The 19,059-nt window shown below is 43.3% G+C and overlaps 1 protein-coding gene across 2 annotated transcripts in view; it reads right to left on the reverse strand.

The window, feature by feature from the left end:
- The window catches only part of LOC135374360 (2-hydroxyacyl-CoA lyase 1-like), a 77,646-nt gene that overhangs the window by 17,645 nt on the left and 40,942 nt on the right, over window positions 1-19,059 (reverse strand). For both annotated transcript variants that reach the window (XM_064607354.1, XM_064607353.1), the window contains 3 exons: window positions 13,342-13,447; window positions 13,204-13,287; window positions 2,698-2,799 (listed from right to left, as the gene is read on the reverse strand). In XM_064607354.1, coding sequence (XP_064463424.1) covers window positions 2,698-2,799; window positions 13,204-13,287; window positions 13,342-13,447 — 292 coding nt within the window. The remainder of the gene's footprint in view (window positions 1-2,697; window positions 2,800-13,203; window positions 13,288-13,341; window positions 13,448-19,059) is intronic.

A 19,059-nucleotide genomic window follows, 5' to 3' on the forward strand; every position in this document is an offset into this window, starting at 1 on the left:
GTCCTCAGCCAAGTCCAGGGTGTGGTTATTGTTCTTGTAGTAGGAACAGCTGTAGGAATTGTAGCAGCAGTCCAGGGCATATCCCTTGCCGTTTTGTAGCTTCACAAGTTTTTCTTTTGCTCCGCCGTCGATACGTGGGACACCATGGAATGGTCAGGGACGTGTTCAATAGGGTCACGAGATAAGCATCGCTTCAGAGCAGCGAGCCAGAGCTCCACAGGCGAGCAAGGTAGGGAAAACCATCTTGTTTTCCCTACGCAAAAGAGGCAATTGAGGAGCAGAGATGCACAACGTAACAACCTATGTGTTATCCACGAGAGTGTTCCTCGAGATGAGCTCAAAGCTGTCACAGTATATAGAGTGGCGAGTTTCTCGCTGCCGGAACAACATTTCAAAGTGCGCAAGATAGATGGCATGGTGAGCGCCACTACGTGATGCTAGCAGACAAAAAACGAAAACAAAATGGCCTGCCCTTTCCCTTCCTACTCGCCCTTAGAACAAAGTGTCGCTACTCCGAAGTGAAGCTTTTTTAGTGACTCTACTGTTAACAAATAAAACCTTCCTTTGGGCTCCTTGGTACGCAGATCACAAATGCAAAATATGAAGGCACTGAAATTATTAACAAAGGCACAAACACTAAGCGCATATTGTCCACAATCTTTAAGGACACAATGTCCAAGCTTTTTAAGCCAGCCTTTTAAATCCTCTCAACTTATTTATGAGGACAAAATTTTTCTATCCTCGATGATCTTGCTAAGAAAGCCCATGACATCCAAGCAGATCTATTAGATGAATTGCACTACCACCCAACACCTCGGCTAGCTCACAGCACACTCTGGAGCCTAGTTGTGCATGAAACAGCAGCCCCGGATAGTCGCAAGACACGTAACTCAGCCCCCACAGGATTGCAGGAATGCGAGGCGGTTCATCTGCCGAACCCTTATATTGCACCCTGGATCCTTTTGCATTGGAGCAAAGAAACCAAGCTAGAACTGCTCAACCAGAGCACCATGCATATGCAAGTCGGCCTCAGCCTATCATCATCATAAAAGGAACGTGCGTAAGCATAATGTACGTCACATCATCGTCTTGTCTTAAGAGTTCATTTGCTTAATAAACATCAGCTTGAAAGGATGTCTTTTCCTCAACTACAGCCGCAATAGCCATATTTTAACTGTTTCAGTTAGGTTTAAGACATTATTTACGGCTTTTTTTTCTTTCTTATTTCCCGAGTACAATCTAGTGGTCTACTCTTCGAGTGCAAGATGTCAAACAAAACATTCAGAATTAGGCTTAGTAACCACTGCAGGGACTAGTGCTGTAAAACTGGATTTCAGAATGCCGCCGCGAGAGGAATCGTTGTCGTCTGGCACCGGAATGAGATAAACCAAAAGGGTGCCACACACTTTTTGTTATATTCTTACAATGATGCAGCACTGCTGGGTGCTAGCGGCTTATGTAGAAAATAAATGGAGGCCGAGACCTCGAAGAGCAAGTATGTGTCTCTGATTACTGCGATAGTGCCAGGGGGCAGCTTCCGCCTTAAGCTGCCGGCTATGCAGGCACGGCAACTTCACGCTTTCCAGTCTTCACAACCATAACACTTTTATTCCCAAAAGATGAAGACGATGAAGATGAAATGATGGTGTGGATTAGCCTAACGTGACGGTCAACAACCACTGATCGGGTGTGACCTAAGCTTCTAGTTCCAAGTAGCTGGGTCATTCCATTAACAAAGTTTCCATGTTCATTCTTCAACAAAAGTTTAGCTCTAATCATTGTTCAGATGAAAATCTAAAAATTTCCTCTATACAGGGTGTTACCCTATAAAAGTCTACCCGCGTCGGCATGCCGTGCTCGCCAATTACTCAATGCAGGCGGTACAATGTGTTGTCTTCGTATAAACCTCATAAGGACATTCATCCATGGCAAATATCGAGGTGATTGAGCACCGTTATGCAAAGTTATATCGCAAAACGTGAGGTTCCCGTAGGCAAAACAGCCAAGATGGCGCCTCTCAGTAAGCAGACGACATCCCTTTGGGGTGTCGTCTGCTGAGTACGACGGCATTTTTCGTACCTCACGTTGCTTACTTCTGAGCAAAATACGACAGTTACACGAAAGCGGAATGAAAACTGCAGTTCCATCCGGCTGGCAGGATATGCGACACGTCGTCGTCTGGGGAGCAGCATGGCAAGGGCTCTTCTCAACGCCGCCATCTTGATTGTTTTGACTACGGGAATTTCACGTTTTGAGTTATAACTTCGTGTTGCGGCACTTAATCACTTCGAAATTCACCAAGATTAAATGTCCTTATGAGCTTTATATGAAGATCGCACAATGTGTGTGCCACCTGCATTGAGTAATTGGCGAGTACGGGATGGCGTCACGGGTAGACTTTTATAGGGTAACACCCTGTATAATCCAATAAACAGCACAGTCTATTACTTCCAATCTGTTCTTCATTTCTCCTGTAACTGTGCCATTTCATGGCCCTCCAAATTTTGCTCTTTCACCATAATCTTAATAACTTAATAAGAACTAAATATATTGTAGAGGTTAAGATGCACGCAGGTAGTGATGGTGGAACATTTAATGAAGTTAGACCAATTCCAAGCTCATCTGATGATAATGACTTGGTGACGTATATGGTATCTTCTTTCTCACAATGTAAATAACAGAAAAAGAATTTCTTACCTGCACAGCCTTAGCATTAGCCGACATTTTCTGTTTGAGCATCTTCCACCATGGTGTGTCCTCAGGATACCGCCAAGGTGATTTCTCATGCTCCATTGTAAGCTGCAGGCAATCGTTACTTCTGGATGTAAAACAAATGAAACAAAAGAAAACAAGGCAGAAAAATACAGTGCCATACTAAAGGCTGCGATTCATATGAGAAAAAAATGTTCCGAACAGAAGAATATTATAATTATGAACATACATCACTTTGTGCCACACCATGTTCCATTTACATTAAGCACAAAAATTTGTCTAACAACGAACGTTTCACAAGTTCTCGAGTACATTAGAAAGTTTAATTCCTAATGTATTACATATTTTACGAGAGAAAGAACAGAAACAAATTAAATTGTTAGAACAATAGGAGATTAATTGAATCATTGAAGGTGTACAGTAAAGAAAAATGGAATTTCCACACCTGCCCACAAAACCATGAAAGTACCACAAACGTCTCATAGTAATAACGTTAATAACGTTCTAATGGTGGTGAAATGTGTGCTGGTGGTCCTTGTACTTTTGGTCCCTGCAACACATGAGTACCCTCCCCTGGGAATGTATGAGAGGCAACTGTTACAAGCCACATGACAGAGTGAAGCCCATGGAATAGTAAGCCAGGAATGCGTCTGTTGCTATATTGTAGCTTCCTGACCCATTTTGCCATCTATCGGGATTAATTACAAGTAAGTTGTAATTTTTCTTTTTGCTACTATGCTTGCTTAGCAGACGTGTATGTGACATACAAAAAGTTTCGTTAACAGCACAATGCTTCCCTTTGTTTAAACACCCAAATGCAAATGAGAGTTTTTCATAGCAGCAGCATTGTAATGGTAACATATATTTTCTGTCTCGGCGTTCAGGAAATATTACGCATCAAAATTTATAGTGGGCATTTGTTTGCACAGCGTTGCCAAGTTTTTACGGGAACAAAGAACTTGAACAGGTGTGCGCCAAGACAGGAATTGAGTCGATTGAGGACATCCAGCAGTGTGCAGAATGTCTTTAAATGTCCAACAGACAATAAGAATCTGAATGCATCCCCTGTGATGATCCAATGTGATGCATCCCCTAATGACGTCCGAAACAATGTTTCTTGTTTCCTAAAAGTAGACTCCATTCTGAGAGAAGCATCAAGGCAGAACCTTCTCCAGGGCATTTTTGAAAAGCTTGCAAGACTCTGTTCTCAAAGCCAAGAATGTGACATGCCCAAACCATGCTCTTACATTGTTGCCAGATGATGTTGGACTTTGTCGAGGCAGTTTCTGTGTGTGACCTAGATTAGTGACCGTTGCAAAATGAGAGGAAATGTGCACCATTACAGGTAGAAGCCATAACACTCAGTGAAAGCAAGGAGGACTGAGGAAGTATCCCAAACAGTTTCTCATCAATCATGATGTCAAATCGAACAAGCTAGGAAAGTTTGTCTCTCGAATAAATGCAAAAATAGAAAAATGTTGCAGCCACTCTTGAGCGAAGCGATTGCATTACGTGGTATAGGATCCAAGGGAGGATGGAGAACCTGACAGGCAAGTGTCGTGTGAGAGTTCGAGTACAGCCTACAACAGTATTACTTGGCGCAGAATATCAATTTCTTTTTCTGACACTAGTCCACGTAAAGCATAATAGGAACCTATATTGTCAGTGCTGTATCCATTTTCATATAGCTGGCAAAGATTACTAAAGTTGAGAAAAAGAAGATGGAATTCGGAGACCTTTGTCTAAAAACGTGCTTCCAAGTTGCTTTCCACAGTAATTATTTTTGTTTCAAGCCATTTTGGGTTCTTGCTAACAAAACAATGTTATGTAAAGGCAGATTGCGGAACAACCGGTTGTGTTCACTTTTTCACCAAACGATCAATCTTTATGCACACTAGACGACGCCTGGAGAAACCTACACCAGCCAATGATCGTCAACATTAAAATATGCGTAAAACATTAAAAACGGGGAGGATATCAAATGCGTTTGATGGAACCAATGATGGTTACCTGCAGACAGCCCACAGTGACAGAGAAATATCAGACGATGACATTGCTGTGGAATAAACAATTGTGCAGAACATGAGAGAACTGATGTTCTGAGGCTGGAACAACATAGAAGGGACAAATACATACAAAGCCTCAATTTGCCTAAGAAATTAACGATGAAAGATGAAAGTCACTGAAAAGGTTAGCCAGCTGTAGGACTCGAACCTACATCTTCTGGATTGCCGGTCCAGGCGTCGTATGAATGTGTGTATGAGTGAGCAAAAATGTAAGAGTGAAAGGAGGATGAGTGAGAGAGAGTGACTGGTTTGTCCCTTCAGATGACGCACCCTGGAAGTCGCTGAGAAGGCGTGTTAGCTTAGCTCAATTGGTAGAGCCCTGGACTGGCAATCCAGAAGATGTGGGTTCGGCTGCTACAGCTGGCTAACCTTTTCAGTGACTTTCATCTTTCATCGTTAATTGTGCAGTGTTCATCTGCCATGTAGTCAGCCTTTCGATACTTCTCCGTCAAAACATCCCTAAATTACGTGCGCGTTCACATTACAATTGGGTAATTGTCTTCTTCCCAACTAAAGAGATACGGTGCCAACGTCAACGTTTTCACATTAGTACTATGGAATGTTTTGCATCTCTCACAACAGTGGCCCTCAGCTTATGTTATTTGAGGAAAACTGCGATCGTGCCAGCATACCTTCTGGATCCGGCTAATAGAAGCAACTGTGTAGAAGTCGGTCTGTGAACTAGATGTCGTGTGAGTAGCAAATTATTTATTTTTCCTAATTACGTATTTAATCGGGTTGTCATAATTTGTGTTGTTGCAAGATGTTGCTTGAGCTTCGCTGGGTTGATTAAACGACAGTACCTCCCTCCAAATGATGCAATGTGGGTTGATGCTTCTAAATCCCATGTCCTTGTAAGCAGGAAAGGAGCTCGTACATTTCTCCAAAGTAGCTGGTGCATTCCACACCAACTGATCCAGCAATGCTGCTCGACCGCCGCAGAATTTTGTTAAAAAAAATAGAGGTGCTTCGTGGTGGAAAAGAGATATCGAATACATAATATTCGTCCCAAATTCGGGGGGTTTCCACTGGTAGAGAGCACCAAAGTTAGCACACGGAAGATTAATCACATTCACTTTGGTAGGGTGTGGTGACTGTCATAATGCTCCGAACTAACTTCAAAATTGGGAGGCACGTCGTAAAAGCTCTCTACTTGTACATATGATTGGGTGTCATTGGTCTGTCACCAAAAAGAGCATGTCTCCGATGTCAGAAAGTAGCGCTAAAAGTACAGGGTGTGTGCAGAAAAACGTGACCCGCATTTAGGCACATAGCTTGTTGCCTACCTAACTAACGAACTTCCGGTGGCGCACGATGGCACATTTATGCGTGCGAAATCTGTAGAAAAATTGTGGAAGCCATACCCAGCTTAAAAAATAAACGGAACAACGAAAACGTCTGCTTCCGTGCATCAGAATAGGGCAACATGGTGGACAACAGGGTGTATGTGAAAGGGCAACACGGTGCACGTAGGAGAGTTGTGTTCAAGTACCGCTAGGAGAGCTATCGGTGCATAAATCGAAACAATGTCCCACATGGATGCTCATCGGCAGTACCCCTAGCGGTGCCTGCACATAACTCTCATGAGACCGAAATGCACTACCATGCACTGTCATGACCGCCCTATTCTAATGCATGGAAGCCCATGTTTTCGCACTCTGTTTATTTTTTTACACTGAGTATGGCTTCCAGAATTTTTTTGTAGCTTTCGCACGCATAAATACGCCGTCGTGCGCCACCGGAAGTTCCACGGCTAAGTAGACAACGAGTTACATGTAAAAATGCGGGTCATGTTTTTCTGCACACACCCTATACTATAGTTTGATATTTTTTATACAAAATAACTGTGATTTCTAGACAAACTCAATCGTGCAGGTGAAGAGCTGATGAGAGATACATTCCAATAAAAAAGCATGTTGCTCTCATTAAAGCTTGTTAAAGAAAAACAAAACAAAACAAAGAAAACAGCAAAGTCGAGAAAATCGCTTAAAGGCTCATATTCAGGGGATAAGTTTGTTGCGGCGATATCAAGCTAGAAAGGTGCACTTTACACACAACTGTAGAGGAATGCGTTGAGAATATGTACACAAAAAATCAAGAAAGAACTTTTTGTTAAACTCAATAATTTTTATTAATTTTTTTGCTGTAGCACACCCGACGCTGCGTGCATGACGCCCGAGACTGCATGCTATCACCATTCTCTCTTGAAAGGGTAATGGCAAAACAGAAACTATGACAGGAAACATCAACTTTGCCAACCCGAAACAACATCCTTTCCGTGTCGTAACGCTTCTGTTAAAAATGAATGTGCCACTGTATGCATCTCGCTGTGCAACAATATCGATAGACTATGAAACAGAAATATTTGTTACAATGAAGCGCTGAATACTTGTGTTTTCCTCGTGAATGTAGGTTTCCTTCGGAAAAAATAAAAATAAACAGGGTGATGACAAGTGTGCCAGCCTTGCTTTGCTCTCACCCGTAACATTTCACTAACAGCGCATTGCAGTTTCGTTGATGTATACGAAACACGAGGGACAATAGACCTCTCCGTTTTTAGACAAATGACGTGTTCAACAGTGCCACCAATTTGGTAGAGTTGAACTACGCTCAAAGCTAGGGGCGAACAAGGTCGCGCCCGAGAACCACGGTCTTGAGGGGATTACAATGGTCTCTGAAAGGCATGTGACCTTCGGTCCTACTTTTCTTCCAATAGAAGGCCCGTTCGTGGAACCCAGCCCTTCCCTTCCTATTTGTTTCAGTCACGATTACGTTTCTCAGGTAGAGCGGTAGGAAGGGCAAAGACGTGCTGGGTTAAATGTGACAAAATATGTCTGCGAGTTGATGGCACAGTACCAGACACAAAGAAAATAGATAAAGGAACAATGACATTATTAGGCTCTCTGTGCTTGTGCTGTCATTGTTTAGTACAGCCAACACATGACACACTAGGAGAATAAGCACATTCGCAAGGGGTTAAACAACTGATTATCACAGTGATCAAAACGCACTAGACATATATATGACTGGCACTGTTTCTGTTTTCTGACAAGCACACACCCTTTGGAGACAGATCTTTGACACTCAAACATATGTAAGTAGAAAACTTTTACGACGTGCCTGCCAATCTTCAACTATTTTGGTGCACTATGACAGTCGCCACACACTACCAAACTGAACATGATTTTTCATCTGGGCGCTAACTTCTGAGCCCTCTAGCCGTGGGACCCTTCAAAATATGAGACTCATATTTCATGAGATAACTGATGTTCTGAGGCTGGAACACATAGAAAGGATAAATACATTCAAAGCCTCAAGTGCCTAAGAAATTAATGACGATAGACAAATATTTCATATTTGATATCCCCCTGCCACCACAAAGCACCCCGATATTTTGTTCACAAAAATCTGTGATGGTCGACCAGCATCTCTGGACCAGTTGGAATGAAATGCACCAGCTCCGGCTTTCCAAGTGCTTTCGGAAAGTGAGAAAAGCAACAAGATGGATTTTGCTGGTTGAGCCAAGCAATGATGATGACAGCTCTATTCTACTAATCCCCATGACAATGATGACAGTTGGCAGCCATGGCTGGTCAAGGGCAAGTCCCAATTTTCACTCGTGCCAGTTGAACAGTATTATGTTCGCAGGAACCAAAGGACAAGGTTCACGAAACACTTGTTAAGAGCTACCGTGCACACAGACAGAGCTTAACAGTATGACACATTCTGGTTGAAATGTTTCATGGCAGACCATCCGTGAGCATTATTGTGGTCCACAGTGCAAACGCTGGCGTCTGGGCACAAATACAAAAGGGACAGTGATACTAGAGTCACTAAATAAGCTTCACTTCAGAGTATCGACACTGAGGTCCAAGGGAGAGCAGGAGTGCCATCTTGTTTGGTACTATCCCCAGTTGAGGATAAAAAACGGCTAACATAATGCTCACTTTGGGATATCCATGTATTGTTCACCAGAGCATCCTGAGGATGTCAAGGTGAGCTGCTTGTAAGAGAAAGGAACATTTCACCCACGCACGATAGATGGCACCGTGTGCTAAAGTGCTCTACCGTGGTGCGGAAACAAGACAGCGCATGCTCGCTCTTGGAACTCAGTGTCCATACTTTGAAGCGAAGCTTATTTAGTGACGCAGAGTGAGGCTTTTGCACTATGGAATTTGTCCAGCAGCTGGCCTGCATCGATCTGCACTCAACGTCTGTGGGACTCTTCGTGGCTGTGCAAGTGGGTTATCAAAGCAAATCATGAAATACTAGCAGACCTCAATGAGAAAGTGGTGAGAGGAATTTCTGGCAGGGTTACTGGTAAGCACTCACCCAAGATATCTAGAAATGACAGAAAGAATACAAAAGGCCTCAGAAAAGCGTACCATGGTAGATGCAAGCAAAAGGTGACATGCAAATAAAGATTACAGTTGAACCTCTCAATAACTAACGTCGATTTAACGATTAACTAAACAATGAATAACTAAACTAATGATTAATTAAATTAACAAAATCCTCCGTAAACAGAGGATTTCATTCAATCGACGAGGAATTTCCATCACTCCTGCACGTTCCCATTGACGCCAATGTATGTTAGTGCTGGATTTAACGAAGTCTATGAGCAACGAAAGTCGACCAGGGCCTTCTGCACATGTTTTTCATTTTCAGCACAAAGAAGAAGAGGGAAAGCCTTCCCCTCTCCGTTACTGCAGTTGTTATGTGCAGCCCATAAAAGGAGCATGTAGAAATGTGCAGCAGCTGCCACCACCGATAATTTTTGATACGCTGCCACCGTTTCGAAACCACCACGCTGAGGGATTCTTCGTAGCTGTTTTCAGACGCAAAAATGTGCACCGCAGGTCTCTCGCAACGTCTCATTTGCCTTTGTTGATGTCGATGACAGTAGGTTGCAGCTTTGTGCTCTTCTGACTTGTCCTTGTTCTCACTGCTGATGCCGGTCAAAGTTCCAACGGCGCAAATGTCTACGGAGATACCAATTTCTCGTTCTTTTCAGTGTTCACGTTCTTTCGAGAATTTTCTCCCTGTGTGTTTGCCACTCGTCATGAGTGCAAGTTGAATGACCAAGAAACGGCAATATGTGAGCACGCAGGAGAACCAGGAGAAAGCAGCGGAGGCCATCCAGAGTTACAAACATTCTGAGTGATATTGCGCATAAATTATGTATTACCTAGTGTCATGTGATGAATATTGCTATTTTGTGCACTTCGTAGCTTGATATCTGTTTACGAGAAATGGCGTCTTGCGGCATGCGCGGCGCAGGTAGCGGCAGTGACCATCTTTTTTTCACTTGGCGTATTCCATCTGACAAATTTCTCTATTTCATGGAAAAAAGAGCCAGCATTTAGAAATTTGTTATAAAGAGGTTCAGCTGTATTTTCACTTAAAGAATTAATTCAGCAGCAAGAACCAAAAAAGGGCAAGTGGGTGCTTCAAGGTGAACACAAGCAAGGTCACCAGGATGTCGTCAATCGTATTTCTGTAAAAATATACGCTGAGGCTGGAATAGCGAATATTTTGACTCTGGCTGGCGTAGTATTAGAGAGAGAGAGAGAGAAAAAAAAGAAATAGTCCTGCAGATGAGAGGTGTTGAATTTCCTGACACAGCGATTTCCAGACAAGTACATGCATCACGCTCTCTGAATTTCATGATGGTGAGAAATTGGGCAGGTCTAACACGATGGAAGCGGCCCTAAAAAAGACAGGATGAAGATGCAGACAGGACTAGTGCCTGTCCTGTCTACATATTTGTCCTGTGTTTTCTAGCACGTTTTTGTCAACACTGAATTATCTTGCCTAAGATGTCATCTATATTGGCCTTTGAAAGAGCAGCATGGAGTACCGTAATTTCACGCGTATTAGCGGGGACTTATGCGCGATTTTTTTTGCTCACGAGCGCTCTGCGGCTTATCCACCAGTGCGGCTTATCTGATGACTATTTTTTCCTGGTATTTTCCCCATACGCCGATTTTAACGAAAGGGCCGACAGTGTCTCTGGAACAGCACTGACCTGCCGATGCACGAACAGTGCGTAACAGGGACGGGTCCACACTCAAGTAGATTGATCTTCCTGGTGCATTCCCCCAAGCAGCTTTAATGAATGTTGTGACAGTGATCCACGTCTTCTGGAAGACCACTGACCCCTCAATCCACGAAAAACGCCCAACAAGGGCACAATTCGATCTTGGTAGAACTCTAGAACTGACCTCCTCTGTTGTACACTATGCCGATCCCGGAGTATAGACCCCAGGGTTTATGGCCTTCTCTGTGGTCTCCTTTGTCGCACAAATCAGTCGTCTCGTATTACCTGCGGCTTATCTGCCAGAAAATTTTCAAAACGTCCCTAAAAATGCGTCCTGCGGCTTATCTGCGGTGCGGCTTATACGCGTGAAATTACGGTATTCTAATTGTTTCTTTAAAAATTACTCGTCTCTCACTCGGCAAACTCAGCACTTATTGCACAATTTGTTGTCATTCCGCTCCTCACTGTGGCACTTTAATACAAGTTAACACTGAAAAAACAGCATCGCCGACACTACGGAGAGTTTTATATGTATTCCTAAACATAGCCCACTTTTGTCACAGAGATGCGCCCCCACCACTCTGGTTGTTGGCACCTATATTGTTGTAGTTATGTGGGTGTGTTACGGTTTGTGCAAATGATAGAGCACGTACGTGGGAGCAGAAAATTCATCAACTTTTGGCTGCTGGATCATTTTTCTTTCAATTTTTTCCCCTCCAGTACTACGGCAGCCCGAGCCAAAATACTTGTTCCAATCTCAATTGGTATTGGACTACAGTCGTGCCCGTTTATAGTGACATTGGCAGGAATGCGAAATCCGATCGTTATATAAGAGTTATTGTTAAGGATTTTCTGCGATTCCGTGATTCTGCAAAAATTAGCAGAATTGTGGGTCTGCTGCAGAATATGAGGTTTTGCACAGAATTTTGCAGAAACCGCGTGCTTAACTCAGTTTATGCGCGAGATGAACGGACTTTGCCCGCACCGGGTCAGCTTGCGTTACAGCATAGATGCGCCAACCGGATAAGGCCACCAGGCAGTGACATGGCCCCATCTGTGTGCTGGAACAACCCTCTAACCCCTCTCTCTAACCCTCAACTCTCTGGGATTCTGGAGTGGAATGCAAACGCTGACCCCTGCTTTGGTGTCCATAGCTGTCAAGTACCTCTGTGTGACAGTAAACTCTGTACATGCAGAGTACTTAGCAAGTACAATGCTATAGTTAGTGTCAAACGTCACTCCCTCTCAGAAGAAAGTTCAATGTATCTTGTTATGCTAAGTCACAAAAGTTTTTGGACTAAGTTTCTGGTCCCCTCTACACTAAGAGCTAACAGAGAGCATTTTCTGTCTGAACTAGGGTAATTTTCCTTTTACCGCACAAAAATGCAGAATTCATAGTTCCCTGCAGCGCAATTCAGGATTTGCCACAGCAGAAAAAGAAGGGCCTTAGTTATTGTTAAAAACCAGCTTCAGCGATACTGGTGATCGAGATCATATTAATTAAGTACAGTGGACTCCCACTAAACGAAACTCAGTTAAACGGAAATTACGGATAAACGGAACAATAGGGTCACCTCTGGTTGGTTTCCTATATATGCAATGATAAAAAGCTTCAGATAGTTGAAACAACCCATTCTGTGTACATCGGGTAAACGGAACAAAGTCGAGGTATCGAGATACTCGTGCACCTGGAATACTACCATTCACGTCTCATAACCCAGCCATAGTCATAGCCAGTGCAATCCAGTCCAATCCTTAGCTTGTTTAGACTTAGCTTGTGTCCACAAGTGTCTTGATGAAGTCTATCAAGAAATAGCCAAATAAAGACCTCTCCGTTTGTAAACAAATGACGGAATAGTGTTTAACAGAGCCACCAATTTGATTGAGTTGAACAATGCTCCAAGCCAGGGGCAAACAAGGTCTCGCCCAAAGGCTCGAGGGGATTGCGATGGTTCTTGAAAGGGACGTCACCTTCGGTTCTTTCAATAGGAGGCAGAGAACAAGTGCCAGAGCCTGGGCACTTGTGGAGAGTGGGAGGGAAACCAGCCGTCCTCTTCAGATTTCTTTTCGGTTGCAGTCTGTCTATCAATGTCATGATCACTTTTCTCAACAACTTTCAGGCCTCTACAGGGAGAGACTGTTACCCTTAGAAACCTCTAACCTGTGACTTGATATTCGAAATTCGATTAGTATTTGAGCACTTTGATATTCGCACGCCTCTACTGGTTAGTAATAGTATTATTTGGAAGGAAACCCTCCATTGACAAACATTTTTGGTTACTGGCATTGAAATGTTAGCCAAATGTACCTTCTCTGGGACCTCAAGGAAGGTTTCCCAGACAAAGAAATAAAAGAAATGATTTCCATGCAGGGAGAGTACCTTACCTGCTGAGCTACAGCATCCACATCCCCTGCGAGGGCAACCTTGGACTGAACACTGCTATGCAACTCTTCCTGGAGAAGCTCCACCTTCAGTGAAGACACTTACGTTAACTCCTAACAATGCAAAGTGAGAGTTCTCACCTGGATAATGTTAACGTTGGGGTTAAACCTTGGAGGCTGACCAAAATGTAACATCCAATTAAGGCGTGCTCCGAGCAGCAAGATAACATCTGCATCTTGCAATGCCCTGCAAGACACAGGAAGCTTGTCACTGTGGTCACCGACCTATAATTCAGATTCCAAAAATATGAACACTCCAACTTTTCGACAAAAAAGAAACAAAAAGAAAGTTGTTGGCACAATCAAATGCCCCAAATCGTCAAATGAATTTCCTTTGTCCAATAAATCAGATTGTTCCTCGAAAAATATATTTGATTATTGTACTCATCTCGCTTCAAATCGGCAGCATGTGTGTGCAGGCAGAACTTATTTGTACGCAATAGAAGCCGAACACTCCACTTCAGGCATGTTGCAAGAACTAATCTTTCAATATGCATGTCCTTGACTACCAAATACTTAGAGCCTGAAGTTTTAAGGTTTAACCCGATTCTTCCCCAAACTTGCACCCCGAATTGAAGGTTGACCCTTTAGGGTGAAACCCGATTTTTACCCGGCAAATTCCCCTCACTCGGATGTCTGGTGGAATGCACTAACATACTTGTTTGGCAGCAAATACGTCACAGCTTGCACCAAACCAGTACAGTTAGTGTGAGTAACTCAGCCCGATTTCTCCCCGAACTTAGCATGCTGGACGTTTTTCCACCCGAGAATTTAGAGCACATGTTTATTTACCCTAGTTTTAACCCCCAAATTTAGAAAAAAATATTTCCCGAAAACCTCTAGAAATATTGAAATATCCTCCACTTCAACGAGGATGTCAATGATGTTGCTGCAATAAAGTGTGTTTAGTAGAGGGAGAGACGTAAATTCTGCAGCAAGAGAGTTCCAGAGTGTTAGCATCAACACAGTTTTGGCACTGACAACACACACACACAAAAGAGCCAAAAACAACAGCAGCGAGTGGATGTCGTTGATGCACTCCCGTCCACAGTGGCAATCCTTGCTGCGGTGACCACACTCATGAATGTGTACAAGGTTACAATTACACCCACTGAAATGCACCACAATACGTTGCTGCATGTTCACGCTGCGAAGCAGGCACATATAGATACCTTTTAAAACTACTTTGAACATTCAGAGTGTAAACTTTTGAAGTAAAATGGATTTATGCCATTCACAAAAATTCGGACTGATTTTGTGGCTGTACGTAAAACCATTATGCAGGTTCTCAAACTGCTTGGCCAGTGTTGGGACAACTGAGAGGTATACTGTAGAGACTGCACGGCCCAACGTGTATTGAATTTAATGCATTTGCATTCCACAGTCACTCACATGCTGCCTATCCTCAAGGGACCCTGAGGCCAAATGTCCCCTCAAGGGAGTGTGCGCCCTCAGCCAAGGGCTACGTATTGGGAGCCTCAAAGAAGACTCGGCCCAATTCCTAGTAGAATGAAGCAGAAGCACGCATCATTTCTGCTTCCGACGGCTGTCGTCTGCTGCTTTGGTATCACCTTTCCTGCTCGCGTTTGGCTTGAAAACTTTGTGCTGATCTAGTGTTCTGATGGCTCCACATGCACAACAGAGTGCAGAGGAGTGGGAGATGTTTCTAGAACTGGTTGAGAAACACAAAGTGGTCATTGAAAACAAAAAATGTGATAGTGTATCACTTGGCAAAAGGCTGGGAAGATGAAGGCTCACTTTCTCACTAAAATTTGATGCTGTGGTAACTAGAGTCAAGGTGAACGAAAAATGTACACAAGATCGATGAACCCAAGTGAATAAGCCTGATCAGTCCCTAGCCCAAATGGGGGATGAAATTAAGACTCTTAAGACAGCAATAAACAACGCTGGGCAGTATAGCAGACAGAGCAATTTAGAAATCTGTTATACAAAATGAAAAAGAGGAAATAGCGGATGTCGCAATTGACGTTGCGGCCTCCATGGGCTTGCCGAGAGCGGGTTATGAAGCTGTGCATAGGCTCCCCAGAAAGTCAGATGATCGTACTCCTCCGATAATAGTGAGATTCAAAGCGCAAGGTATCTGAGATCAATGGGGGTCAATAAACTTTAGGCAGGTGCGGCCAGGTTTTCTTGTGCGAAAATCTGACCAGTTAGAACAAAATGTTGCTTTAGTACACCAGAACCGTAGCATGTGACAGGGGATATGCTTACGTTTGGATACGCAACGGTAGGGTACATATACGGAAGCAAGATGGATCAAAGGCGGTGGTCCTAAAACATAATTACGGTCTAGATAGACTGTAGCGCTTGTGATGGCAGATTTTGCTTTTTTTTTTCTTCTGTCTGGAATGCCTTGTGTTGCAGCCAAGTATCTGAGTTCTGTTATCAGTAGGTCTGTTGTTTGCTGCTGTACATCTGAGTATCTGTAGTCGGTATAAAGATTGTGAAGAACTTGGAACCTTGCTCGATGCCTTGTTATCTAGACCTTGTTTCGTTGCCTTGTCTGAGAAGTGGATAAATCTTGCTAAGAACCACTGGTGCATTATGATGGATACGATGTTCAGTTTAAACGCACAGAAAATGGTGAATATGGGACAGTGGTCATGCTGGTTAGAGAAGACATGTCATACGCAGTGAGACGTCACCTTTCATTTCAAATTGTGTTTTGCGAAAGTCTATTTCTAGAAGTATCAAAATGTCCAGCATCGGGCCCATATTTCCCCAGTCGCCCACTAATAATAGGGGTAGTTTACAGGTCAAACCGCATTATAATGAAGTCTATACAAATTCTGCAAAGGATAAAAATAAACATCCTGAATAACGCACATATACCGGGTGTTTCAGTTAAATCCCCGGGCTAATTAATTCGCGAACCGGTGCACTAATCGAATAACTTTCTCTTTTACAAGTATCTGTCCAATACCGCCTACAAGATGCGCACCGCGTGAATGAGCGGGAGGCGCTCATTATTTAAATAAAAATTCGAATGAGTTTCGTGAAAAAAGCTAACTTCTAAAGCAGGGCGCTGTTGGCATTAAAATGGGTACTACCCCTTTTGGGACCTTCAGTGGACACCTTTTAGAGAAAAATCTGCCGCCGAAGCGGGTCATTTGTTGCAGTAATTAATTGGTTTCGGTTTACGTATTTTTGTCATGGCTGGTCGCAGCGAAGCACAAAACGACGTAATTCATTGGTGGACACGGGAGTGAAAGAGCGTCATTTTGCGCTTCACCGCGACCAGCCGCGACAAAAATATGTAAACCGAAACCAATTAATTACTGCAACAAATGACCAGCTTCGGTTGCAGATTTTTCTCTAAAAGGTATCTACTGAAGGTCCCAGAAGGGGTAGTACCCGTTTTAATGCTCTAATCGAGTTCAAACCATGGTCTCTGAAAACTGCCGGAAGTATAGAATTTTCTTGTGCAAAACAATTCGCTCATTTTCATTGGTCAAGCACCATAATTGTCGAAAGGAAGCAGAAACCCATGCTGGAATGCGAGGTGTGCAAAGCTGATACTTATAGACAATAAAACTTTATAGTTGTATGGCGGCCAAAAGTTTAAAAGGGAAAACAGCTGTCAGGCGAACTTGGGACCTCCTGCAACCCCGTTGGAACACTGAGACAGCTGGAAAAGGTCAACAGACGTATGACCTTTTTAATGAACTTAATGTGCTTAGAGAACAGTATCCAGCATTTCTTTTGCAATAATCTCAGTTTTATATACTACGTTTTTCAAGGTTAGCAGGAGCAAGGTGCGCTTATACTCGGTGACTGCACTGCGAAGCCTACACCGCAAGCATGCAAAAAAAATAAAAAATGTGTAGCAGCCATGTAAATAAAGAAACGGACAGAGCTTAGAAATGTACGGATGGAAGGATGCAGAAAAAAAAAAAAAAATACAGTGAAGAAGAGGAAGAAGAAAGAATGCTGTTGTACATTTCAGCAAATATCAACATGCGAACAATATGAAGGTGTGCTGAAAAGTTATTGAACCAACCTTCTACCACACATACGAACATGATATCGTCATTGTATATACACAAAAGAGTGAGACAAAGATGAAGAGAAATTGTAGGTTTGTCAAGCGAACCATTCCTTTTCGCTCAGGCTATCCAACAGAACCATGTCTACTGCAAGAATGAAATTTTTATAGGTTGACCTTTAATGGGCCGTAATGAAGTTCGTGTTTACGCTAAGAAAATTCAAAGTGAAATCTATGATTGAAATGTTAAGTGACGAGCGCCAGTCATACTCAACAGGGAAGAAGTGGAGTGCAAACTTTCAACGTACGGCCTTTGACACCGAAGATGCCGGAAGATATCAGGGAGACCTCAAACTGTGTCAACAACAAAAACTGTTGATTGTCCCTATGACCTCATTTTGACTAAGGCAACTACGGTGAGCTTAGGCATATCCAGAGAACAGATTGGGTTTTTAATCAATGAGGAGCTGGAAATGCGGAAACTGTCAGCCATGTCAATGCCGCATTATTTGAATGTCGAAGAGAGACAATGCTGAACTGATACCTCCAAGTTGATTTTGCAGCATTCTGAACGTTCTACAGACGCTTTTCTTGAGTGACTTGTTAATGTTGATGAAACATGAATGCGTCACTGTGATGCTGAGTCAAAACAGCAGTACATGGAATGGCAGTGCTCAGTTCTCCGAGGCTGATGAAATTCAAGGCGCAATGACCAGCAGGAAAGGTCATGGCTACAGTTTTCTGGGATGATGAAGGCGTTTTGATGACTGACTATTTCAAAAAACGTTAAAACAGTTAATGCAGCATACTACTCAAGTTTGCCCGTAATGTACTCGTCCTGTCTATTAACATGTTTTCCACAAGCGCAAGGGCATGTTGCCCACCTCACTGAAGCTTGCTTGAAAGGAATGTTTGAAAGAAAAATGGTGCGGGAAGCTACAAAAAAGCATGGAGGACAATGCAATGGCTCACGGAGCAGGCAAGACAATCATACCCGCCAACCTGACGAACTAAAAATTCGGGAGACTGCCCGCAGCACGACGGCGGAGGGGCTGCACTGCGCATTAAGAGGCCATACCAGTCGGGGAGCAACTCTGATTCACGATTTTCCCGATTCTAGATGGCGCCATGCTCGCAGTCCTTATCACGCCGTTCGCCTCCGACTCCCGAAATAATCCCCATTCTGCATGGTTGACCTCGCAAGTTTAAGGCGGCCCGCGTCCTCTGCGCTGTTTGTCGAGTGGTAAAGTGTCGGACTTTGCCACGAAAGGTCCGCAGTTCCATTCGACACATTCACCCGCAGTTCCATTCGACACATTCACGTCTTTTTGCTTGTCTCCTATCGCTACATGAGTACTTTATTTTTATTTTTTTGTTCTTATATATTTATGCTACAATTATTGTTTTCACAAGTCACTACCGCCTCTACTGACTGATTATGGAATGTTTAGTTGCTCTTCGTATTGTTTTACTAGCGCATACTTACTGTATGCCGAGTTGCCGACGTACAAGTGTGATCGGATAGTACGGATGCCGGTATCTCGGAGGCTCTCAATTGGATCTACCAGCGGCTATAAATTAGGCTATAAACATTGCCTACACACAGCGCTTACAATGCCAGTCTGGAGAATCTAGTGCTCGAAACGGTATTCCCTTTTTTTTTTTTTTTTTTGCACTCGCTTACATAATAATAATAATAATAACAATTTTACTCAAGACAGCAAACTACAAATATAATAAAACAGGCCCATCTAAGCCGAACGGCTTATGGCACTCGCCTTGAAGCAGCCAGC

Source organism: Ornithodoros turicata, unplaced genomic scaffold (assembly GCF_037126465.1).
Source record: "Ornithodoros turicata isolate Travis unplaced genomic scaffold, ASM3712646v1 Chromosome54, whole genome shotgun sequence".
NCBI lineage: Eukaryota > Metazoa > Arthropoda > Arachnida > Ixodida > Argasidae > Ornithodoros > Ornithodoros turicata.